Source organism: Vidua macroura, chromosome 1, assembly GCF_024509145.1.
Source record: "Vidua macroura isolate BioBank_ID:100142 chromosome 1, ASM2450914v1, whole genome shotgun sequence".
NCBI classification, from domain to species: domain Eukaryota; kingdom Metazoa; phylum Chordata; class Aves; order Passeriformes; family Viduidae; genus Vidua; species Vidua macroura.
Genome location: NC_071571.1, coordinates 17,321,066 through 17,341,007, shown reverse-complemented (window position 1 = coordinate 17,341,007; position 19,942 = coordinate 17,321,066). Strand labels below are relative to the sequence as shown.

The following is a 19,942-nucleotide window of genomic DNA, read 5'->3' as shown; positions in this document are numbered from 1 at the left end:
AAAGCAACAAACACATAGCCCTAATCGCGGGCACTGGAGGCTGCTGATTAAAAGGTTGCTATGGTCTTCACACACTAAAGTCCCAGAAGTCTCCAAAGAGGAAGGTTCCAGGACTTCTCACAAGCTGTTCCAATGTTTAACCACCCTAAGCAGTAATTTTTTTCTCCTTGTGCTCACCTGGAGCTTCCCTTACTACATCCATTTTCTCATCCCCTCCCTTTCAAGAGGCTGAAGGCCCCATCCAGCTGCCCCCTCAGCCTTCCCTGCTTCAGGCTGAGCAAAGCTGGGGTCACTGGCCTCCTGTCCAGGCAGGCACTCCAGGCCCTTGTGAATGCCTTCCTTCTCTCCAGTTTGTCATGTCCCACAGAGAGGGCCAAACACTGGGCATGGTCTTCTGGGAGGAACACAATGGGCAACAGATTTGGAATGACACCAACACACTCAGAGATTAGAGAGTAGAAATGTTCACAAACGCTGTGAACAGTTATGACCAACCAGATATGCTACACAAGCACAGCAACAACAATTACACCAGCAGCACTACTCATATTGATATTAATACTTTTCCCCTCACTGAAGTGTTGGATCAACGACCTCCAGAGCTGCAAAATCAGCATGTAATTCCCTGCCCCTTAATTCTTCAAATCATTAAAGGAGAAGGTCTTGCCACACACTAAATAATGGAAAGGAACCCCAGCAATGGAGGAAGCAACAGTTCAGTAGGAAGAGGACAGGATGAGAAGGGATGAGAGAGGGCATTAAGTGGTCCTTATTCTTAAAATGCATGGCAGATGTGATTGACAACATACAAAGGCATACAAAGACTTAAATGAACATGAATAACCTGTCACACATTAAAAACTTACTTCTATATTGAATACTAAACCCAAAGTACATCAATGAGCAATAGATTTCCTGTCTAAAAAAGCTGGATAGAATAAAGGGTCAAGGATTTTTTTATTATTCTTTTTAACTGAAAAGATCAGGGCCACAATGCAGAACTAATTAAAAAGGTAAAAAATTCCCACTCTAAAGACTCCTAGTAAATAAGGAATAAATGTACTAGCACTTAAAATCTCCAAGAAACTTTTAATAACTAAAGACTGATACAAACAACCTGAGGCAGAAATTCAGGTGCACAAACCCAGGATATACATAAACCCACCCGAGCCAGTGTATTCCAACAGACTGAAAAACTTCAGCCACCAACACATTTTCTGTATGTAAAAGAACACACCACACAAAATGTCATTGACAAGTTCGAGACAGTCTGTGAGAGCTACATTCAAAGTCTGAAATTAATGTGCCACTGAAACTTAATGAAATTACCATTTCAAGAAAAACATACCATTTTAACAAGTAAGTCCTAAATCAATCATAACATATCAGGTATCAGACTTCTGTCAGTACTCAGGGGACTCCTAATATTACAGCCAAAAATCCTAGGAAACAAGTTCTAGAAAACTACAACATTCAAAAAGAAATTAAAGAAAAACCGCCATAGTTGAATGTGCGGACTAAAGGGAAAAAGCAATAGACTAGCAAAAACCAAGAAACAGGCAGGAGGTTGACTATTGATTATATAAGAAACAAAGTCACATGAATTAAATTCAGAGTTGCTTATATTTTGGCAAGAAATTTGCCTTGTGTCACCACAACCTTCTTTCAGCCAGCAGCAGGTCTTGACCCTTAATAAAAATTTCACCTAACATCAAATTAAGCGCACAGTGTATCTTAGGAATGTATTTTACCAGTCTTGTCCCAAGTGTGAGTACTGTCCAAGACTGAGCACCAAGATGTTTCCTATTACCATCCGAGTAGCAGTTGCATCTGGACAGTTTTCCTTATCTCCTGTTAATAGGCCCATCAATGTCTTGCCTCATGACTCAGAGATAACACTCTCCAAGAGCCAGTTCTGTTTAACAGGTGATTAAGAACACACCTTGTGACTCAAAATAACATCAGCCCATTGTGAGATGCTCCGCCCAGGGGGAGAAGCTAGGCATTCCCACCTGGATAAATCCAGGAATTTCTAGGCAGAAAGGCAGCCTTTCCACAGGTTTCCAAGAAGACACAGCAACCACATCTGCCACTCCAAGAGGACTGCAGCCACTCCAATTTGGACTGCTACCAGCACGCTGGCCAAAGCGGGTGTCAGGTTGTATTCTGACTTTGCCAGTGGTCTTCCTTTTGTATCATTGTGTGTATTTTTGTCTTTTGTTTTCCCTTTTCCCAATAAATTGTATTTCTGACTTGGAGTCTCTCACTGGTTTTGCTTTCAAACCAGAACAAGTACACACACTGTGACCCATCAATCATGAACTACTACCCACGTGCCAAGCTCCTCATTACATAAGTGACAGTAATCAGCCTGTGCAAAAATATTTGGCTCTCTTCTGGAGGCTTTTGCTTTAATTTTTTACTATGTCTGTAAAAAGACAATGTATTTCCTAACCTTGTCTTTCAAGTGAGAAATAATTCTTTTTAAAAAATCGCCATTCAGCAACTTCAGGTCAAATGGCAGAAGTTCCATGACCTGGGTGTGTTTGCATGAAATATCATGTGTCAAATGATGATAGGAGACCTGCACTCCACTAAGATGCAGCAAGATAAAGACAGCACAATTTCCCAAAATACTTTCAACCAGATTTCAAAATAGACATCAACAATACTAAACTGACATCAATAATAACTAAAAATTACTTAACTGCGGGAATACAAGCTCTTGTTTCAGTTTTATTTAACAGTCCTTTTTCAAACCTCTTCACTGCTTTTCTCAAATTTACATCCTGGCTTTCAAATTATGTCATATGATGAAACTGATTAATCCTCTAATGAAACTTCCTCTTCTCTGCATTTAATTCCGCTGTAAAAGTTCCCAGCCAACAGCCTGTAAGGGCTTTACCTTGTACAAGACCAATTCAGAAGAACTATGTTAATCACAAAAACATATGCAATAAAATATATATTATTTTTAATAATTTTATTAACATCACTAGAACACTAACAATCCAGTAGGTTTCCAGAATGTGCTAGCAGTTCCTTTTTGACACTGGTGACTGAGATTCCAAGAAGGAACAGGCAATCTACTAAACCTCACATTTACAGAAAATGAAGAGTTCTTGGGAGCATGAAGTTCAGGGGCCACCTTAGCTACAGTGACTGTGAACAAGGTTCAGGATCCTAAGAGGAGAGAGCAAAGCTACATAACAGACTCAAAGCTCTGGACTTCTACAGAACAGGACTGCTCACTGATCAGCTTGGAAGAATTTCAAAGGAGGCTGTCCTGAAGAAGAGTCCAGGAGAGCTGGTTGATTTTCATGGATCTCCTCCTACAAGCTCTAGAATGGTCCTTACCAGTGTGCAAAGAATCACGCAGGAGGCATGCAGGGACAAACAAGAAGATTCTGACTGAGCTCAGATGTAAAAGGGAATGTACAAGGATCACAAGCATAATCCAGGTGATCCAGAAGAAACAAAGACACTGAGCATGCAGTGATAGGGGTTAGGAAAGCCAAAGCCCATGGGAAAGCCAAAACCCACTTGGATTTTTATCTGCTACCGGACATGGAGGGCAACAAGAAAGGCTTCCAAACGTACAGAGGACAAGAAGTTAGATTTATCAAGAATAAAACATACTTAAACAGCCTGATGGCCGTTTGTAAACAGCTGACTGGCTTGGTAGATGAGAGAAGAGCAGCAGGTATTCTTTTTTACCCTGACATCAGGAGGGTTTTTGACACTGTCTTTTATTATGTTCTTATGGACAAACGATTGAAGTATGGGCCAGATAAAAATGAACAGTGAACCGAACTGGAAATCGAAGGGATTATGAACAACAGGAAGAGGTACAGCTGGAGGCCAAGTATGAAATTAGAAAATGTACAGAAACAAACTGAAATAAAGGAAAACCTATATAAATATCACTACGAGCACTGTAAGTTTTACCATAAGCATGATCAAACACTGAAACACATTGTCAGAAAAGCTGCTGAGTCTCCATACTTGTGGTCAAAACCAGCCTAGACACCATCCTGGATAGCCTGCTCCAGAGTTTGATCTTCAGAATGTTCTTCTGATCTTCAGAAGTGCCTTCCAACCTCAATGATTCACTGATACTATGAAAACTGGTTTTAAATCTGTGCCATATCTTCAGTAGTGAGAAAGCGTTTTACAGCAGCTACACAAATCAGAGCTGCAGGCAAACCAGGTTCAGACTATTTTTGGTGAAGTGCTACATTCTAGCTCAAATCCCTAACATCCCCTACTTGTTCACGTCCAATACAGTCTGCAATACCCTCTGCTAACATGCACATAGGACTTTCAACATAAGTACCAAAGTATATCCATTCCTTCTTTGGCTTCAGCAACCACCTTCACAATTATAACATACAATCACATTGTATGGAAGTGTATATGGAAGGAAGGAGGAAACAGAAGAACAAATTGACCTCAATATTGCTCTCAGAAACTCCAAAGTCATAGATCTAACAGCAAAAAGAGACTGCTGCAGGTACAGCAGTGGTTTCCAGGCTCCAGGCAAAATCCTGCGGTAGCTACAGAAAACAAAACCACACCAGAAGATAAAATTCTCTTAAACCAGGCAAAGTCCATTAATGATGGAAGGAGACACTAGATGAAGTATAATTATACTTTAGTCCATGACTTCCTATGGAAAGATGGTCATGAATTTCTTTTAGTTTTGCTTTTGGTGTTTTTTGTTTGTTTGTTGGGGTTTTTTTGGGGTTTGGTTTTTTTTTTTGGTGTTTGGTTTGTTTTTTTTTTTTTTTTTTTGACTAAACTTGCATTTTCTAAATTTTCTAAACTTGTATTAGTTTTACAACAAAGAGTCATATCTGCCTGGTTTTGGAGACATACCTACAACACTTTCAAGCTGCACATATTCAAAAAAGTAGGCCTCATTCTTCACAAATTTCCCTTAAACAGACAAGCTTTCTCACCCTCTAAATTTGAGTAAGAATAAAGGAGTTGTATAAAAAGACAAAAATTGCAGTCCTCAAACAAATGCATCTACTTCCACTGTGTTTATCTTCAATATACAGTTATTCTTCATATTTTCACACTGTGACAATACATAACAGCATGTCAGGTTTTCTATAGCATGTATGGTCTTGCATTATACAGAGAACTAGTATTTGTAGGCTTTTTACTCTAACAAGTGCAGAAATGCTAGTTGCTTGGGATATTTTTACTTAAACCTGATGCTGATCTCTCCAAAAGGTTTGAAGAAAGTATACAATTCAAGTTACTTTTTTATATTCTAGCACATAATACAAAAATCAGTCAGCATTAAAGAACAGAATAGGCACAAGTGATTTTCAAAAGAATTAAAGATTTTTTCCAAAGGCTCATTTATTAGAGCCACTGATTCAAAGCCTGCTGAAGTCCAGAACCATCTCCAGCTGGAAAGACTTATACAGGCTATTTATGAATTATGAATAAATGTATTTTTTCCCCTTTTTTAGTACCTTAAATTAGACCAAATACTTTTTTTCACCAATTATTAAAAATTTTTTATTAATATAAACAGCACAAGACATCTTCTGACATATTTTTTATCATTTCTGAAATCATCTAACCTAAATCTGCTCTTAAAAATAAAAAATAATCTGGACTTCAACCATTTAAAACAATAAATACAATGGAACTTCTCAGAACTCATTGGAACTCAAAATACAAAACAGTATAAAGGAAAAGTAAAGCCTCTTTGAAACAGCCATTTTTAAATAAGGTATCAGAGAAAAACAGGCTTGTGAAATAATGTGCACATAGGCCAGAACACCCTTCTTAAGCAGTAAGAATAAATTGGAAGATCATTCTCCAGTGAGTCATTCCAAAATACAACTAGTTATATTTCTTTCCCAAATGAGAAGTGTGTTTGCAATAAAGAAATCAAGTTCCACAAAAAACAACTGAGCCGTGGGACAAAGAATACAAAGAAGGACAACCAGTGTTCCTCATGCCTTGAAAAGGTTAGCAACATTCAGTTCAGGACATATTCTTGTAATCCCAGCTTTTCCACTTACAAAAGTAGGGAAGACTAGAGGCACTTTTCAAGGAATGAAAGCTCAAGGTATCTTGGGTCCTAAGCAGGAAAAGAGAAATCTGCCAGACCAGATTATCCAAGTGGGGGAAGTCACCACAGTATTAACTGAATTTAAGGTCAAGTCACTCCCACAAATCCTGGTTTTAATCTCGCACATAATGCCTTCCCCTTAACTCATTTGGTAGTATTAATGGTTTGAATTTTTTAAAAATCCAGTAATTAAAAAAAAGAATAAACCCAAACAAACCACCACCCACACAGCAACACACCACCAAAAAACATACAAAATAACCACAAACAAAAAAAACCCACATTAAAACATCATTCTTCACTTTTTTGGCACTATCCAAAATAAGATGATTGTGGTGCTTGTGCTTTGCCTCCCTCACAGCAGATACAGAACCTAAACAGAACCTAACACAGAAAAAAATCTGATTTCCAAACTTCAGATTCCCATTGTGAACTGCAAAGCTTACAGACAACTTACTGATCACTTACTGACATTGCATCATCCAAACTTTAAGCCACTGAATGCTGGACATGAAATGTATAAAGGTTAACATGCTGAGGGAGCTGCAAGGGGAGAATCTTTTTCCCAAATAAACTCACACTGGGATAGTGTGAAAAACAGGCATCACTGAATTCTTAACTGAATACAAGATTTTTTCCTAAGTTTATCCAAGTCTACGATTTAAATGAAACAAGGAAAAAATGATTCTCCACAGACAAACTTACCAGCGAGGACTGTTTACCCTGAACACGCCTTGCTGAGTAACTGTCTAATATTACCACTGTCTCTACTCACTGGCATTAAAGAATTTGGTTTCTCAGTCATGAATCACTGATTACAAGACCAGAAACCATCTTAGCCACAGATGCCTTTCAACATTTTAGATCTAGCTTTAAAAATAGTTTTTGGGGGTGGAGGTTATTTGTCTACCCACCCACAAAAGACAATAACCCCAACTCAACAAAACTATTTTTGTGGCCATCTCATTTCCCAGTTGTTTAGGTAGAAGTTTACCTTTTTTTATCTTATCTTCTGGATAACTGATTTTCAGGACTCATGAAGGGGAGAAGTTTCATTTTGCCAGATGGAGCTGATCCCTCCAATCCTTTCCCTCTCCCTACATCACCCAGTCCAATCCCTTTGGAGCTATGTAGCTTGCTGTGTAGCCTCTGAAAGTGCTATTTCCTTCCCTTAAGCTGTAGAAATAGAGTGAAAGAGGAGTAGCTATTCCACAGCAAACAGAAGTCCCAAGAGCATCATTCACCACAAAAGGAGAAAGGCGTTTTCCACAGGATCTAAGTGGTTTACTGAGTTTCCTGCTGTGATAAGACCTGGAATCAAAAATTAAGTCCTGCAATGTAATGCAGTCCACTAAAAAGGTGGCACAGAAAACTATTCTACAGGCAAAAAAAGCACTTGTCTGACTGCAAACAAGTATAAAAGAAATGAAAGTACAACAGCATACATAACTTGTGTGTACAATCCCCTATCACCTTGAGCTCTCCTTCAGTGGGAGGGGGATGAAGAAGAGATGGAGTGAACACAAAAGCTGGCAATGGTGCATGTCATTTAGCGTATTAAAACTGGAGAACATTAGACCCATATGATGCAACAGCTTTAACAAAACCGAGTAAAACCAGACATAAGTTTGGTATCTTCAAGAACCAAAAATAGGCCCAGTCCTGAATATTTGAAGAACTCCATTTCCTGTTGCTGATCACCAGCAGCTGCCTTGTTTCATCAGGCTTGGTACAGAATCTCCTGAAAGCAGAAGGAATCCTGATGAGCTAGTATGGAATCAGCACTGTAACATGTAAGAACACCTGTAGGTCAGATCAAAGATTGAATTAGCCCAGCTCTAACAGAGACCAAATGCTGATAGCTGTGAATAATCAGGAAAGAACACAAACAAGCATCACTAGACTATCCTCCCAGCTTTAATTATTCACAAATCCATAATTCATTCCACTACAAGGGCACTGAGTAACTCTAAAAGCATTGCTCTTTCAAAAATATATCCAGGCTACACACATGCTTTTAGCTTTCAAAATATTAAGGTGCAGATTAATAAAAAGTTTTAATTAATTTTTATGCAAAGGACCATCTCCTTTTGTTTGATCTCACCCTACCATGCTCATCTGACACCACAAAGTTCTTACTATCTGGTGCAGATAGTAAAGAGCTGATCCATAGAAATTCAAGATGAAGATGGAGAAAGCTACATCATCTCAACATCACCTGTCTCTAGTCCCCTCTTTCCCAAACTGACAAGTCCTAGATTCCATTTTTGCTTTTGATATGGAAACAACTTCATCTATTCCATTATCATAGTTAGCCTTTCTCCACAACTTTTCCAGCTCTACTATATTGTTTCTGAGATGTGGAAAAATGGAGAGACATGGCACTAAGACACACCAGCTCCAAGTGTACTATGGATTTATATACTGAGGCATAACAGAACACATGTTCAAAATTATTAGGAAATGGATGACAATTCACTCTTTTGAACAATACCAAGCATTAAGGTGCTGTTTAATCCTTGGAATTACCTACCAGAACATTTAAGATTTCACCCATGAGCTCCTGGTTAATCATTACCTCTCAGTATTTTATATGTGACATAATACTTTGACACACACGTTTTGTATCAACAAGAAAGTCCTTCGGCATTTCTGGACAGACAATTAATCTTCACTAACCTGAATAACTATCAGCAGGCAAAAGTTCTCTACAAAGAAAGGTAACAAAAGGAGCACTTTTACCTCTCCATTGCCATTAAATTCATGAAAACAGCAGTTACCAGACCTGTTTAGATACACAGCTGAATCATAGCCTCAGTCACAGTGCAGATGGAAAGAAAATTACTCAAAATCATCTACAGTTTTGAACTCACAAAAAAAAAACCTAAAGGGCATGGGCTACAAAATGCTACTTGTATTGGCCAGTTTCCATTACACAACATGACATTTTCATAACACTTTCATACAGAAAAAGCCCTTTGTTGCACAGACTCATTTTGGTTCTGTATGCAGTATTTTTAAAAAGTGAGAATACTACTTCTCATGTTTTAAAAAAATTAAAACGCCATCAAAAGAGATGCAAGCAATGAGCTTATAAGATCACCTCCATGACATCAGGATCAGAATACCAGCTTGCCAAACTACTTACTGATACTGAATCACTCAGCATCTGATTCAGATGCACAGATCGCAATGAATACTGAAGGTTGTTCATGTTCACTTGTTTCACTCTTCCGAATTCCATATTATTGGTAATTTGGCAAAGTGGGAAACTTTAATAATCTCAGAGCAGCACACAAGCCATTCATTCTTTTTTCCTTAAGAAAAGAAAGATTGTGTTTAAATCCCACCTCACAAGCAGCTCCAAAGCAAATTCTCCAACATATTTTAAAATATAACTAAAGCATACAGAAAATGTGAGACTCTATGTAGACAGATCTATACAAAAACAATGCAAGTACAGAGAATGGAGCAGAAGGCCTGAAAAATTGCCATAAAAATTGATTACTCTGGGCAAAGTTTACTTACTCAACTTTTATCATGATGATTGAGGATAATAAAAATTTAAAATGCATGCAAGAAGGGACAAGTCAGATTTTACAGCCATTGATGAGTAAGAAATGTTTGTGGCTATACATGGGAATGCTTTTCACGGGAGTCACGGGCTCCCTATTAAAGTTGCATCGAAATTAGAAGAAAAGCACAACAACAACAACAAAGCATGAAGTGCAATGGGACAGCTTGTTCCATGAAAACTGCAGCATTTCTTTTGCATATAACCCTAACCACATTTTTATCTTACAAGAAACAGGTCAGAACTCACAGGTAAGAAGAGTCACCTGCTTGAGGAGCACATACTAGACCTGCTGCTTCTTTTGCTGACCAAAAAGAACAACAACAAAATGTTTCAGCTCTCAATTCTTGCATCAAAAGGAAATTCTGATAGCTTTGTATACTCCTGCAAACACTGACTGACCTCTAGCCCTCATAAACATTATGGAACTGAGGACATAAACATTTAAACATGCCTAAACTACCATACACTTGAATGAAAGAATTGTATTTAAATATCTGTCAAGCTTCTTATGAAATCAACCTCTTCCACATTCTATTACATCTGGACAGACCTTGAACAAGTTATAATGTATTTTTTTCAAAAGTAACTGGAATTGTGTTATGGTTTTGAAATCCATAACTTTAGCTCCATAAACTAGTTTTTTAACACCTCTCCCTGTGCAGTTTTCCAATATAAAACTGCAACTTAATCTGTAGATTGAGCTCCGTTTTAGTTTTCAACATTGAGTAGTCCACCTCAATGCTGTGAATGTATCACTGAGCAGATTTTATCTATCTGCCACAAGCCAAGAGATCTGGGGATTCTTGAGAGTTTAAAAGATTCTCTTTTAACTCACATCACAGAACAAGTTGTATCCAAGACCCCTATTCACCTCAAAGTTTTAATCATATCAGCATTTGAATTTTTGTCTTTTCTGCCCCTGCATTTAGAGAATTACAGAGATTTATTCAACACTAACATTTAAGGAAATTTAAGAAGCTTTGATTTTTTTAAACTCTTTTTATTAAGGATTGTCCACTCTCTTATGTCTCAAACTTTGCAACACAAAAAGCCCCAAATATTTAGATGAAAAACTTAACTAGAAGAGAATCAAATACAGTCCTTTAAAGGATGAGTGGCTTGCAATGAAGTTTTAATAAGAAATAGTATTTCATCAAAGTGTAAAGAGATACACATACATACAAATAGGAGGGCACACTGCCACTTACATAATTTAAAAAAAAAAAAAAAACCTCTCCCAAAAATAACCACAAACCCCACAAAGCAGCCAACAAAAAAAACCAAAAACCCACAGCAAACAAAAACCAAAATCCCCACACAAGTTCAGGTTTCTCTTTTCAGCCTATTCATACCAACTGACTAACAACAGCAACTGTTAGTCAGAGGCATTTAAAATTTCTCTCCTCAGTACAGTTTATATGGTTTTCTATTTGATTTCTTGTCCCCAGCCCTTCAAAGAGACAAATACAAACCTCAGCATTTAAAATACGGAAGATTATGTTATCCAGCCAACTTAGTGATGCCAGTGCAAGATTATTCCCTACAGCATATTTGCTAGTGCTTAATGCAGTCCATACTGTGTGTCCTAACACATTATGCAAATGACACACACATGAAAGAAAACGTCTATCTCAGAGTGTCCCCCTCCACCAACAGACAATCTGTAATTAGCCATGTCCTCTAAGGAGGCACCTCTTTCACTCTCACCAAAGCAGCAGCTGCTGGCAAATGGAAATAAAGAAATTTAGAACAAAAAGAAACCTACTACCTACACTCCCAAAGGTGTATACCAGAGTTGCAAGCCAGAGTAAAAATCTAAACAGCAGTTTGTGTTTTTTCCAGAATGCCCACACAGAACCTCTCATGCTCAGCACCAAATATTTACTAACATGATTTAGATCAGTCTCTCTCAAACAGGCTGTAGAGACCTGCAGCAACAGATACCAAGGCTTCACTACAACACTTATCTACAAGTTCTCAATGCAAAAATCTAGAACAGAAAATATAAAGCAGCGACACTTTCTGCTGAACACAATTCCCTGGCATACAGAACAACAGGGTACACCAATTCAGAAAAATGCAGTAGTTCCAGCCCCCCAGCACAGAGATGCAGAGAACAAAGCATACAGTTGTGCCTAATCTTTACCATCCTATTCCCAAGTGATACAATCACTAAACTCTAGTATCGCCTCCCCAGAAGAGTTCTCTTCAAATCCAACAGCAGTCATCAAAGTAAATTCAGAAAATTGTTTCCCTGTTACCAAAGCAAACAACAAAAAACAGGGAGAAGCCAGAGTTCCCATCTAACTAGTGTAAATGCAAAATGCATTTCACTGTGGTTAAAAAAAAAAAAAACACACAACCAAAACCCATACCACCAAAGAAAAACAAACACCCAACAAAAAGAAAAAAATACACTACAGAGGAAGCCTTCCCATTAAATAACCTTTATGTACCCAGGAATGGTATACATAAAACAGCTTAATCCCACCTTGTAACTCCAAGATTATGCACTTTCAGGTTTACAAGATGTGTCAGGCCTCTGATATGAGCATAATCAAAGCTTGTTTGATGTCACTGCTCCTATCCTTTGTATTTCTATTGTGTGTGCCTACTACTAGGTGATGGGCAAAAAATATCACGGAGTGTCTTTGCAAAAAAATTAAAAATTACAAGACATAAGAATGATTTGGACAGCAGAAAAGCACAGCATTTACAATAATCTACATTTCATATTATGAACAGGCAAAGTGTTACAAGATTTCTGTAGAAAGAAAGCAATCTGACCAGACAGCATAACTCACATTCACTCTCTGTGTACTATGCTTAGGATAACGTATTTTTAGTATACATCCATTATCTATTGTGGCAAGCAGACAAACACTTCCTCTGTAGCAAGGCCCTAAGTTCAAGGTTTTGACGAGATCATAGGCTCTGACAACTTCCACAATCATGGAATTGTATCTAACAGCCCACCAGACTGACTTCTGGAGTACTGTCAATTCAGATTGTTTCAATGCAGTTTAGAAGCCTCAACATCTACACCAGGGCTAACTCATGCTTTTTTAAAAACAATGACTCCTGATAACCACAATAAATAAATCTTGTTTTCATTTAACACCATTTCATATTCTTTTTATATCTGCTTCCTATTCTATGCAATTTAGCACACAAACTGCAAGGAAGAATAGCATACAACCTCTGAATGCTAGAAAACCTAATTTTTTTCTTCCATTTGTTATCAGAGAAAAAAACAAAAACAGCAGCTACAAAGCACCAGTATATATTCCGAACAGCTTACCCTAACACTGCTACTTAGATTTCCTTGGAAAGATAGTTTTTTTCTTTTATGTTGTACATGTTTAGGCCACAGGTTGTACATGTTTATATTATAATCATCATTTACACAGCCACATATGTATGCAGTCAGAGAATTAAAGAAAAAAAATAACAGCTTTTACTCTTTTCAGAGCCCATACTGTTCAGTTATTATTTGGTTATCCATCTACAGTAAGATGTTTTCAAAGATACAAGAGGAACAAGATCACAAATGCATACAGTGTGTGAGATGAAATAGCTCCTCTTCCCCAACCATTCTCTCAATTGTTTTTGCATGTAAGTAAATACAAATTACATTAAATAATATGTCTGAAGTAGCAGACGTTATTTTTACATCTTAATAAAAATCACTAAAAATAACTTACACAGATAAAGCCAACTTAGTGCTTTGATGTTTGTCAAACCTTTTAAAGAAAAAAGTTCAGTTGTGCAATGCATATACTGCATGCAGTAAGAGCAGTTATTTCATGCGGACACAGTTCAAGTTACTCTCAGTCCATTGCATTTCTCTTGCAGAAGTATTTTTTTCAGACAACTATATCAAAGTGGTACAATCAACAAAGTTGTGTAACTGGAAAGCAAGAAGTCACCTTAGAAAAACACATTAAATGCAGGCATTGGAAGGCAGATAGTTCCTTCAAAAAAGGAAGGTAATTACCGCTTCATATTGTCACTTTTATGTAACATGTCACTTTATTCTCACAAATACATAACATTTCTTCATGGAAGAGGTCCATGTTTTGTCAAATTAATCTAGGCTTATGCTGACATAAATCAGAGCAGAAGTCAGCATTATGTGTGCATGATTAAACAGGATCTGACTCAAGCTTTTTGAACAGCTGCAACCAAAACTCCAGGTAAGGCTGGTATTTATACTGAATTTATTAAATGGAAGCTTTGTGCAGAATTCTCTATCACCCTAAGTAATATACACTTTTAACCATCAGTATTGTGTACTATTTGAATATAAAATTTTATAAATGGATTTTTCTAATTCTGATCTTTAACACTATTATTAAACCTTCCAGCCTCTGAGTATCAGGCATAGAAAAAGCACCAATACCCACCAACGCAGAGTTCCAGAACGGGTCACATGTTTATAGGCACAATTACCGAAATTACTGACATTCAGCTCTGATAGTAGAGAAATGTAACATCTGGGAGTCACCACTTGAAGTTTACCAATGTCATCCCAACCAGGCTGTTAAAATAGTAAACGATCTAGTCATTATTGTTAACAAGAGGCAAATGATTTTCTATTTTTAGTGCCATCATTGCCCTTCTCTGGTTCCTGACCCAGCACATGCCTGTCTTCAGTTTCTGCAGTTGCACTCTCTCTGATAAGGTGTAGGAATAAGAATATTGTGGGTTTTCTTCTCTGAAACTGAACAGTTGTGATTATAAAGCAAGTACTGATAAATGGCTTTTTTTTTTTTTTACGGAAAAAACGTATTCCTAACTTTCGACAAATACAGAAGCTCTTGGGAATCACTAAAGACCATTCACTATTCCTAACAACTCATCTGCTAAGCAAAACAAAAACATGTAACCAAACCAAAAGAAAAGTATCAGTCTTAATAAAATTATTTGATAAAGTATTTCTAGTATTCACTTTACTATTCATAAACTGAGTAAATAGCATTGTTAAGAATTAAAAATTGGATTTTTAAGGCCACACACACTGTGCTTAATATTTTCTTAAACCTGCACTTAATATTCAGAATGTACTTTTAATACAGATTAACAGTAAAGTATACCACAAAGAGACACAGCACTTCTTTAAATACAAAACAGTAGAAACAGAAAAGCAAAAAAAAATTTAAAAGAACCCCACATTTTGTTGTGCCTTTCTAGGCAAAGGATGGGAAATTACATTTACACTAACGAAGACATCAGTTCCAGCCTCAAATCTGGATAGGCCTGTAGGTGGGATGTTGTGACTGACGCAGTACTGCCTGTAGATCAGCAGGCCTTAAACTCTCCAGCAAAATACCACTACAACCTGACAGAACAGATAGCCAATGCTTATTAATCTAAAAGCCAGAAAGAACACGCTCTCACTTATCTGGCCTTACGAACATAAACCCAGCAATTCTTCCAATTGTAAACGTGTGTCAGATTTCAAAGAGAATGGCAAACAGCCCTGAGAGTCCCCAGCCCTCTCTGCCAGCTCCCCCAGGAGCCCAGAATACGTGACCTGTCCCTTTGAACAGGCGCTCCATGTTCAGATGAAGCATGCAAGCTTGAATGTGCAATCTTTGTTCACATCATTTCAGTGGAGGGGCTCTGGACTGAGAAAGACCACCAGGTACAGCATCAAAGGGAAAACAAAAAAGAAGTGAAAATAAAAATAGAAAACATAGTAAGGTGTAACCAAACGGAACTTAATATCAGAGCAGGCAGGCATCCAAAACAAAACACAATTATCAAGAAACATACGTGGTATCCAGAGGACTCAAATCGCATGTCCTCTGTTCTCCTACCTGTGTACACAAAGACTCACAGAAGCACCACTTCTCAGTCAAACATCCCCTTTCTTAGTCTGACCAGTGATCTTGAAGATAGAGCAAAAGTTTTTCAGTTCTTGCTCAAATCTTGATGACCACAGTTGTGCATTTCCAAAAACTTAAACTGATTGAAAGTCCTAATTTCTGTTGCAACTCCCTTGACTGTGGTGAACAACCGCTGTGCCTGGAGTCTTCCTCATGACAGACTGCTGTGTGTATATCTACACCTAAGCATTAAATGTAGATTGCTTAATTACTGCATTATAATGCAAACACCATATGGGATCCAGTGTCCCAAAAACATAAATCATTTCTCAAAATTGCTAATACCTTGCACATCAGTATTAGAGTACTATAAACCCCTGCAACTGCAACAATTTTTTTGAAACCTGAAGTACCTTTTTCTAGTAATTGTCTTTCCCTAAAGGTGTTTTCTGATCTTTTAAACAGAAAAGCCATTCTTACTGTTCAGTACAAACATGAGAGACTTCAATTAAAGGGATTTGTTCACACCTAGCACATGAAGCACCGTACAGTAACTATTACATCAAACAAACAGAGCAGATGTCAAGCCACAAATTCTCACTCTCTGGGTATTTCACACAAATCCATGAAACTAAAGGTGTAACATAACAAACTGAACTTTTAAGACATGGCAATATTACAAAGAAGGCAACTGAGAACGCACTGCAACCTTGATCAGACATTCACCAGGGCTGTCTACATTCAAGCAAAGATTACATCACGCCTACTGTGATTAAGGCAATCACAGGTCCCAGCACATGTTGTCTACTAGTTATATTTTAACTCCAACATGTAAGTACCTGGCAAAACAACAGGCAGAGCAGTCCATTTTGCAATTCCACGCCTATTAGTAGTCCCCAATTAGACAGCTTTAACACGATGAGCTCCAATACTGCCACAGGCCTTGTTAAAGCTTACCACCACAGGGAGAGGCAGATTATGACAAGGGCCAGTGCCAAAGACCAGAAGTTTCAATGTTACAGAATTAAAAACCAAATATTAATTTTTACCCTTAGACATGCAGTTTTCTCCTTCTTCCCACACTACCTGAACAGTATTGAATAACAGGTTCTCCAAACAAGGCACTGTTTTTCAGCTGAATTTTATCACAAAGTCTTAACATCTGTGCTCTTACTTAAAACTGATTTTGTCCTCACCTAACCCACCTGGCTTTAAGAGACTGTGGGAACCTCTTAATAGAGGTGATAGCAGAAAGGAAAATCCTACACCATATGTGACACTTCCAATCCAAGGCAAAAGGGTGAATTCAAGATAGCGGTAAACTATAACTCAGTGGCCTAAGGTAAAAAAAAAATCACACAAAATAAAAAAAACCACAACCAAACCAAAAAAACACCCACACTTTTCAATTAAAGTTCTGTATGCCTAAAAATCACTCAATTGTATTTTCAACTTCAGCAAACAAAAAGGGGAATATCTGCATAAAGGGCATGTATTTCACAGCCCTATGCACATTTAAATCAGCTTTTTCTTCAGCACAACATACACACTCTTAACTTTGAGAAATACCAAATCAACTTTGTCTTTGTAAATAAAGTTTAAGACAAATCTTAAAACAAGTCTACTGAAGCTACTATATGTATTTTGTTGAATCTAAAGTTAACCGTTTCTTCAGAGACACTACTATTAATAGGGAGCACAGAAGGATCAGACACGGTTCTGTGTTAAAAACTTTGTCTTGCAAGTCAAAACACGCAATGGTGCCACCATAGGGCATGCTATTACGTTTCTGAACTAAACGCACAGAAGATCGTTCCAGCAACAAATGTTATGGATAGAAATATCCTTAATAGACGGGACTGCGGACAGGACAGTGGCAAGCACTGGGTACAAGCAGAGGCCAGACCCTTATTTCTGCTGAAAATCACCACGACAGAAATGTGACAGGCACGGAGCCGTACTCCTGAGCGCTCAGCGAAGCGCTCCTCCAGGACGGGCAGGTTGGGCGTGGGAGCGACGCTCCACGCTCTGCCCGCGAGGCGGGGGGCGAGAGTCCCAAGGGGCGGCCCCGGGGAAACCTCCGTCCCGAGGGCGAGGGCGGCGGCGGCTCCGCGGGGCGGGAAGCGGAGCCGCCGCCCGGCCCGTGAGGCAGCGAAGGCGCCGCCGCCTCCCAGCCTGGGAGCGGTGCCCCGAGTGCGAAGCGAGCGCTCGGCCGAGCAGCTGCCTCCCCTCCGTGCTGAGGAACCGTACCACTCCCAGCGTCCAACTCCCAGCAACTCCGGGGCGGGCGGGCAGGAAGAGTGGGAGGGAGAGCGGGAGGGAGCGGCCATTAAGCCCGCTCCAGCCAAGCCGTTCCCCGCGGCGGGAGGTGGCCGCCCGGTCCGGCCCGCGCCCCTCCCGCCTCTGCCGTTCCTACCTGGCCGCCGACCCCGCTGCCGCCGCCCGGGGGGGGCTCATTGTCTCCATCTCCGTCGGGTGGCCCCGCTGCCCACCGGGTCGCCATTATTTCATTCCCGGTTACAAAGGAGGCGCAAATCCACTGGAGCCCACATCGGGGAAGGGAAGGGACGGGAGGAGGGAACCAACGCCAGAGCCACTGGCGCACACCAGGCGAGGCTCGGCCAGCCCAGCCCCGCCGCCGGGGGACGGGTCGGCCCCTTCACGCGGTTGCCATAGGGAAGAGCACCGGAACGACCCTGGACTTCAGCTACGCTCCCCGGCTGCTGCCTTCATGGCTGGAGAAGGAGAGAGAGCAGATGTGTCAGTCCTCGGCGCGGGGACGCCGCCGCCTCCGCCGCCCGTCCCTTGTTAGGCTAATTGCACCCACTCCGTCATCTTCCTCTTCCTCCGGCTCCTCCTATCCAGAGCCCCAGCCGCGGGGAGGAGAGGGCGAGCAGGGAGAGGCGGGAGGTGTCCGCTCCTTCCTACTTCACTACACGCCGCCGGAGGGAGCGAGGACGGAGCAGCGCTGTCCGGGCAGCCCCGGCCGGCGGTTGGGCCGCTCCCCGCCTCGGCCCTGCCGAACTTTGATCAACTGGTGGACGAGGAGGACGGGACCGGGGACTGAAGGGCCGCTCGCTCTCCGGACCGGGCGGAAGCCGCCGCCAGCTCACAATTCCCGCCCCGGCTGTATCCAGCGGCGTGCTGGGGCGGGGGGCGACAGCAGAAAGCGCACAAGCCCCGATGAAGAAGCAGCAACAAAAGACCCCTCCGACAACAAGCGAGGCCGTGCCGGGCTTTTGTCTCTTACGCGGGTCTGCCCCGCTCGCAGGCCGCTCCCTCCCCCCGTCTACGTAGCCAGAGCCGTTCGCGATCAGACCACCGCGCCCCACGCCCCGCCCGCGCCCCTCCCTCGGGCCTCCCCCCGCACAGACGTTGCTTTGCTTCGACAGCGGCAGCCGGCGGCCGCTGCGGCCCCGCCGGCGGCAATTAGGGCGTCTCGGCGCTGGGGCCATCGCGCCGCGCCAGCTGCGCCCCCTCCCCGGGCTTCTCCGGGGCTCCCCGGGCTACCTGGGCACTGGCCCGGGCTCGGCGAGGAGGGGGGTGACGGGGCATTCCAGGTAGCGCCCTCCCGAAAGCGCAGGGCTATGCGCGGCGGTGCCGCCTCGCCCGTGCCGCTCACCGCGATCGCTTCCCCGGGCCCTAGCACGGCCCCCCTTCTGCCCCGACCCATTGCAGCCCATCTCCAAGCAGACCGCGGGGCCGCGCCGTAGCCCCCGCCCTGACAAGAACAGGGATGACCATCGCCCCCAGCCCACCGGGCCGGCAACGCGACCCCCGCGAAGGGCGGCGGCGCCGCCTCACGGCCCCTCCAGCCGGCCCCTCTTCCTCGGCGGCCCGCGGGGCTCCTGCCCCTGCTCCCGCCCCGCCGTTCCCGGTGCTGGCGGCTCCCGCTGCCTCTGCTGATGGGGGAGCATGTCCCCTTCCCTTGCCTCCCGACTGGCGGTTTCTCTGCCCTCCAAAAATCCACCCACCTTCTCAGACGACACAGCGAGGACAGGAACTGGCTCCCGGCTGCCGTCCAGGGCACCCGCCCTGCGGCTGGGGAGCGCAGAGCCCCGCCGGCCCCCGCCCGCCAGCGCGGCCTGGGGCGGTGGCGTTTGCTGCTGCTTCCCTGGGCGTTTGCGGAGGTGATTACACGGCAACGATCTCAGACTTTCCGCCCTAATGCAGGATTTGGTGCTTCTGCAGCCAGCTCCACCTGCACCTGGCTTCGGGAGGACCGGGACCGCGACCGCCTCTGGGCTGGCTTTGGACGGTCTCGGCCGAAGTCCTAGGCCGCCCCTGAGCCAGTGGCGGGGGGGCGAACTTGGTTGTGTGGTAGCCTCGAATGCGGTAAATGCAGACACGTTCTATACTTTATCATGATCGGAGTATGTGACTTGAAATTTTGGTTTTTAGGATGGTGTTTTCCAGCCTGGAGGTTGGACAAGTAAT

General features: G+C 41.8%; 1 protein-coding gene across 4 annotated transcripts in view; it reads right to left on the bottom strand.

The window, feature by feature from the left end:
• The window catches only part of ARHGAP21 (Rho GTPase activating protein 21), a 114,229-nt gene extending 95,591 nt beyond the window's left edge, over positions 1 to 18,638 (bottom strand). For 3 of the 4 annotated variants that reach the window (XM_053977418.1, XM_053977394.1, XM_053977410.1), the window contains exon 1: positions 17,922 to 18,638. In XM_053977418.1, coding sequence (XP_053833393.1) covers positions 17,922 to 18,008 — 87 coding nt within the window. In that variant the 5' untranslated portion in view covers positions 18,009 to 18,638. The remainder of the gene's footprint in view (positions 1 to 17,921) is intronic. The other variant, XM_053977403.1, reaches the window with a different exon arrangement.
• Between the last annotated feature and the right edge of the window lie 1,304 nt (positions 18,639 to 19,942).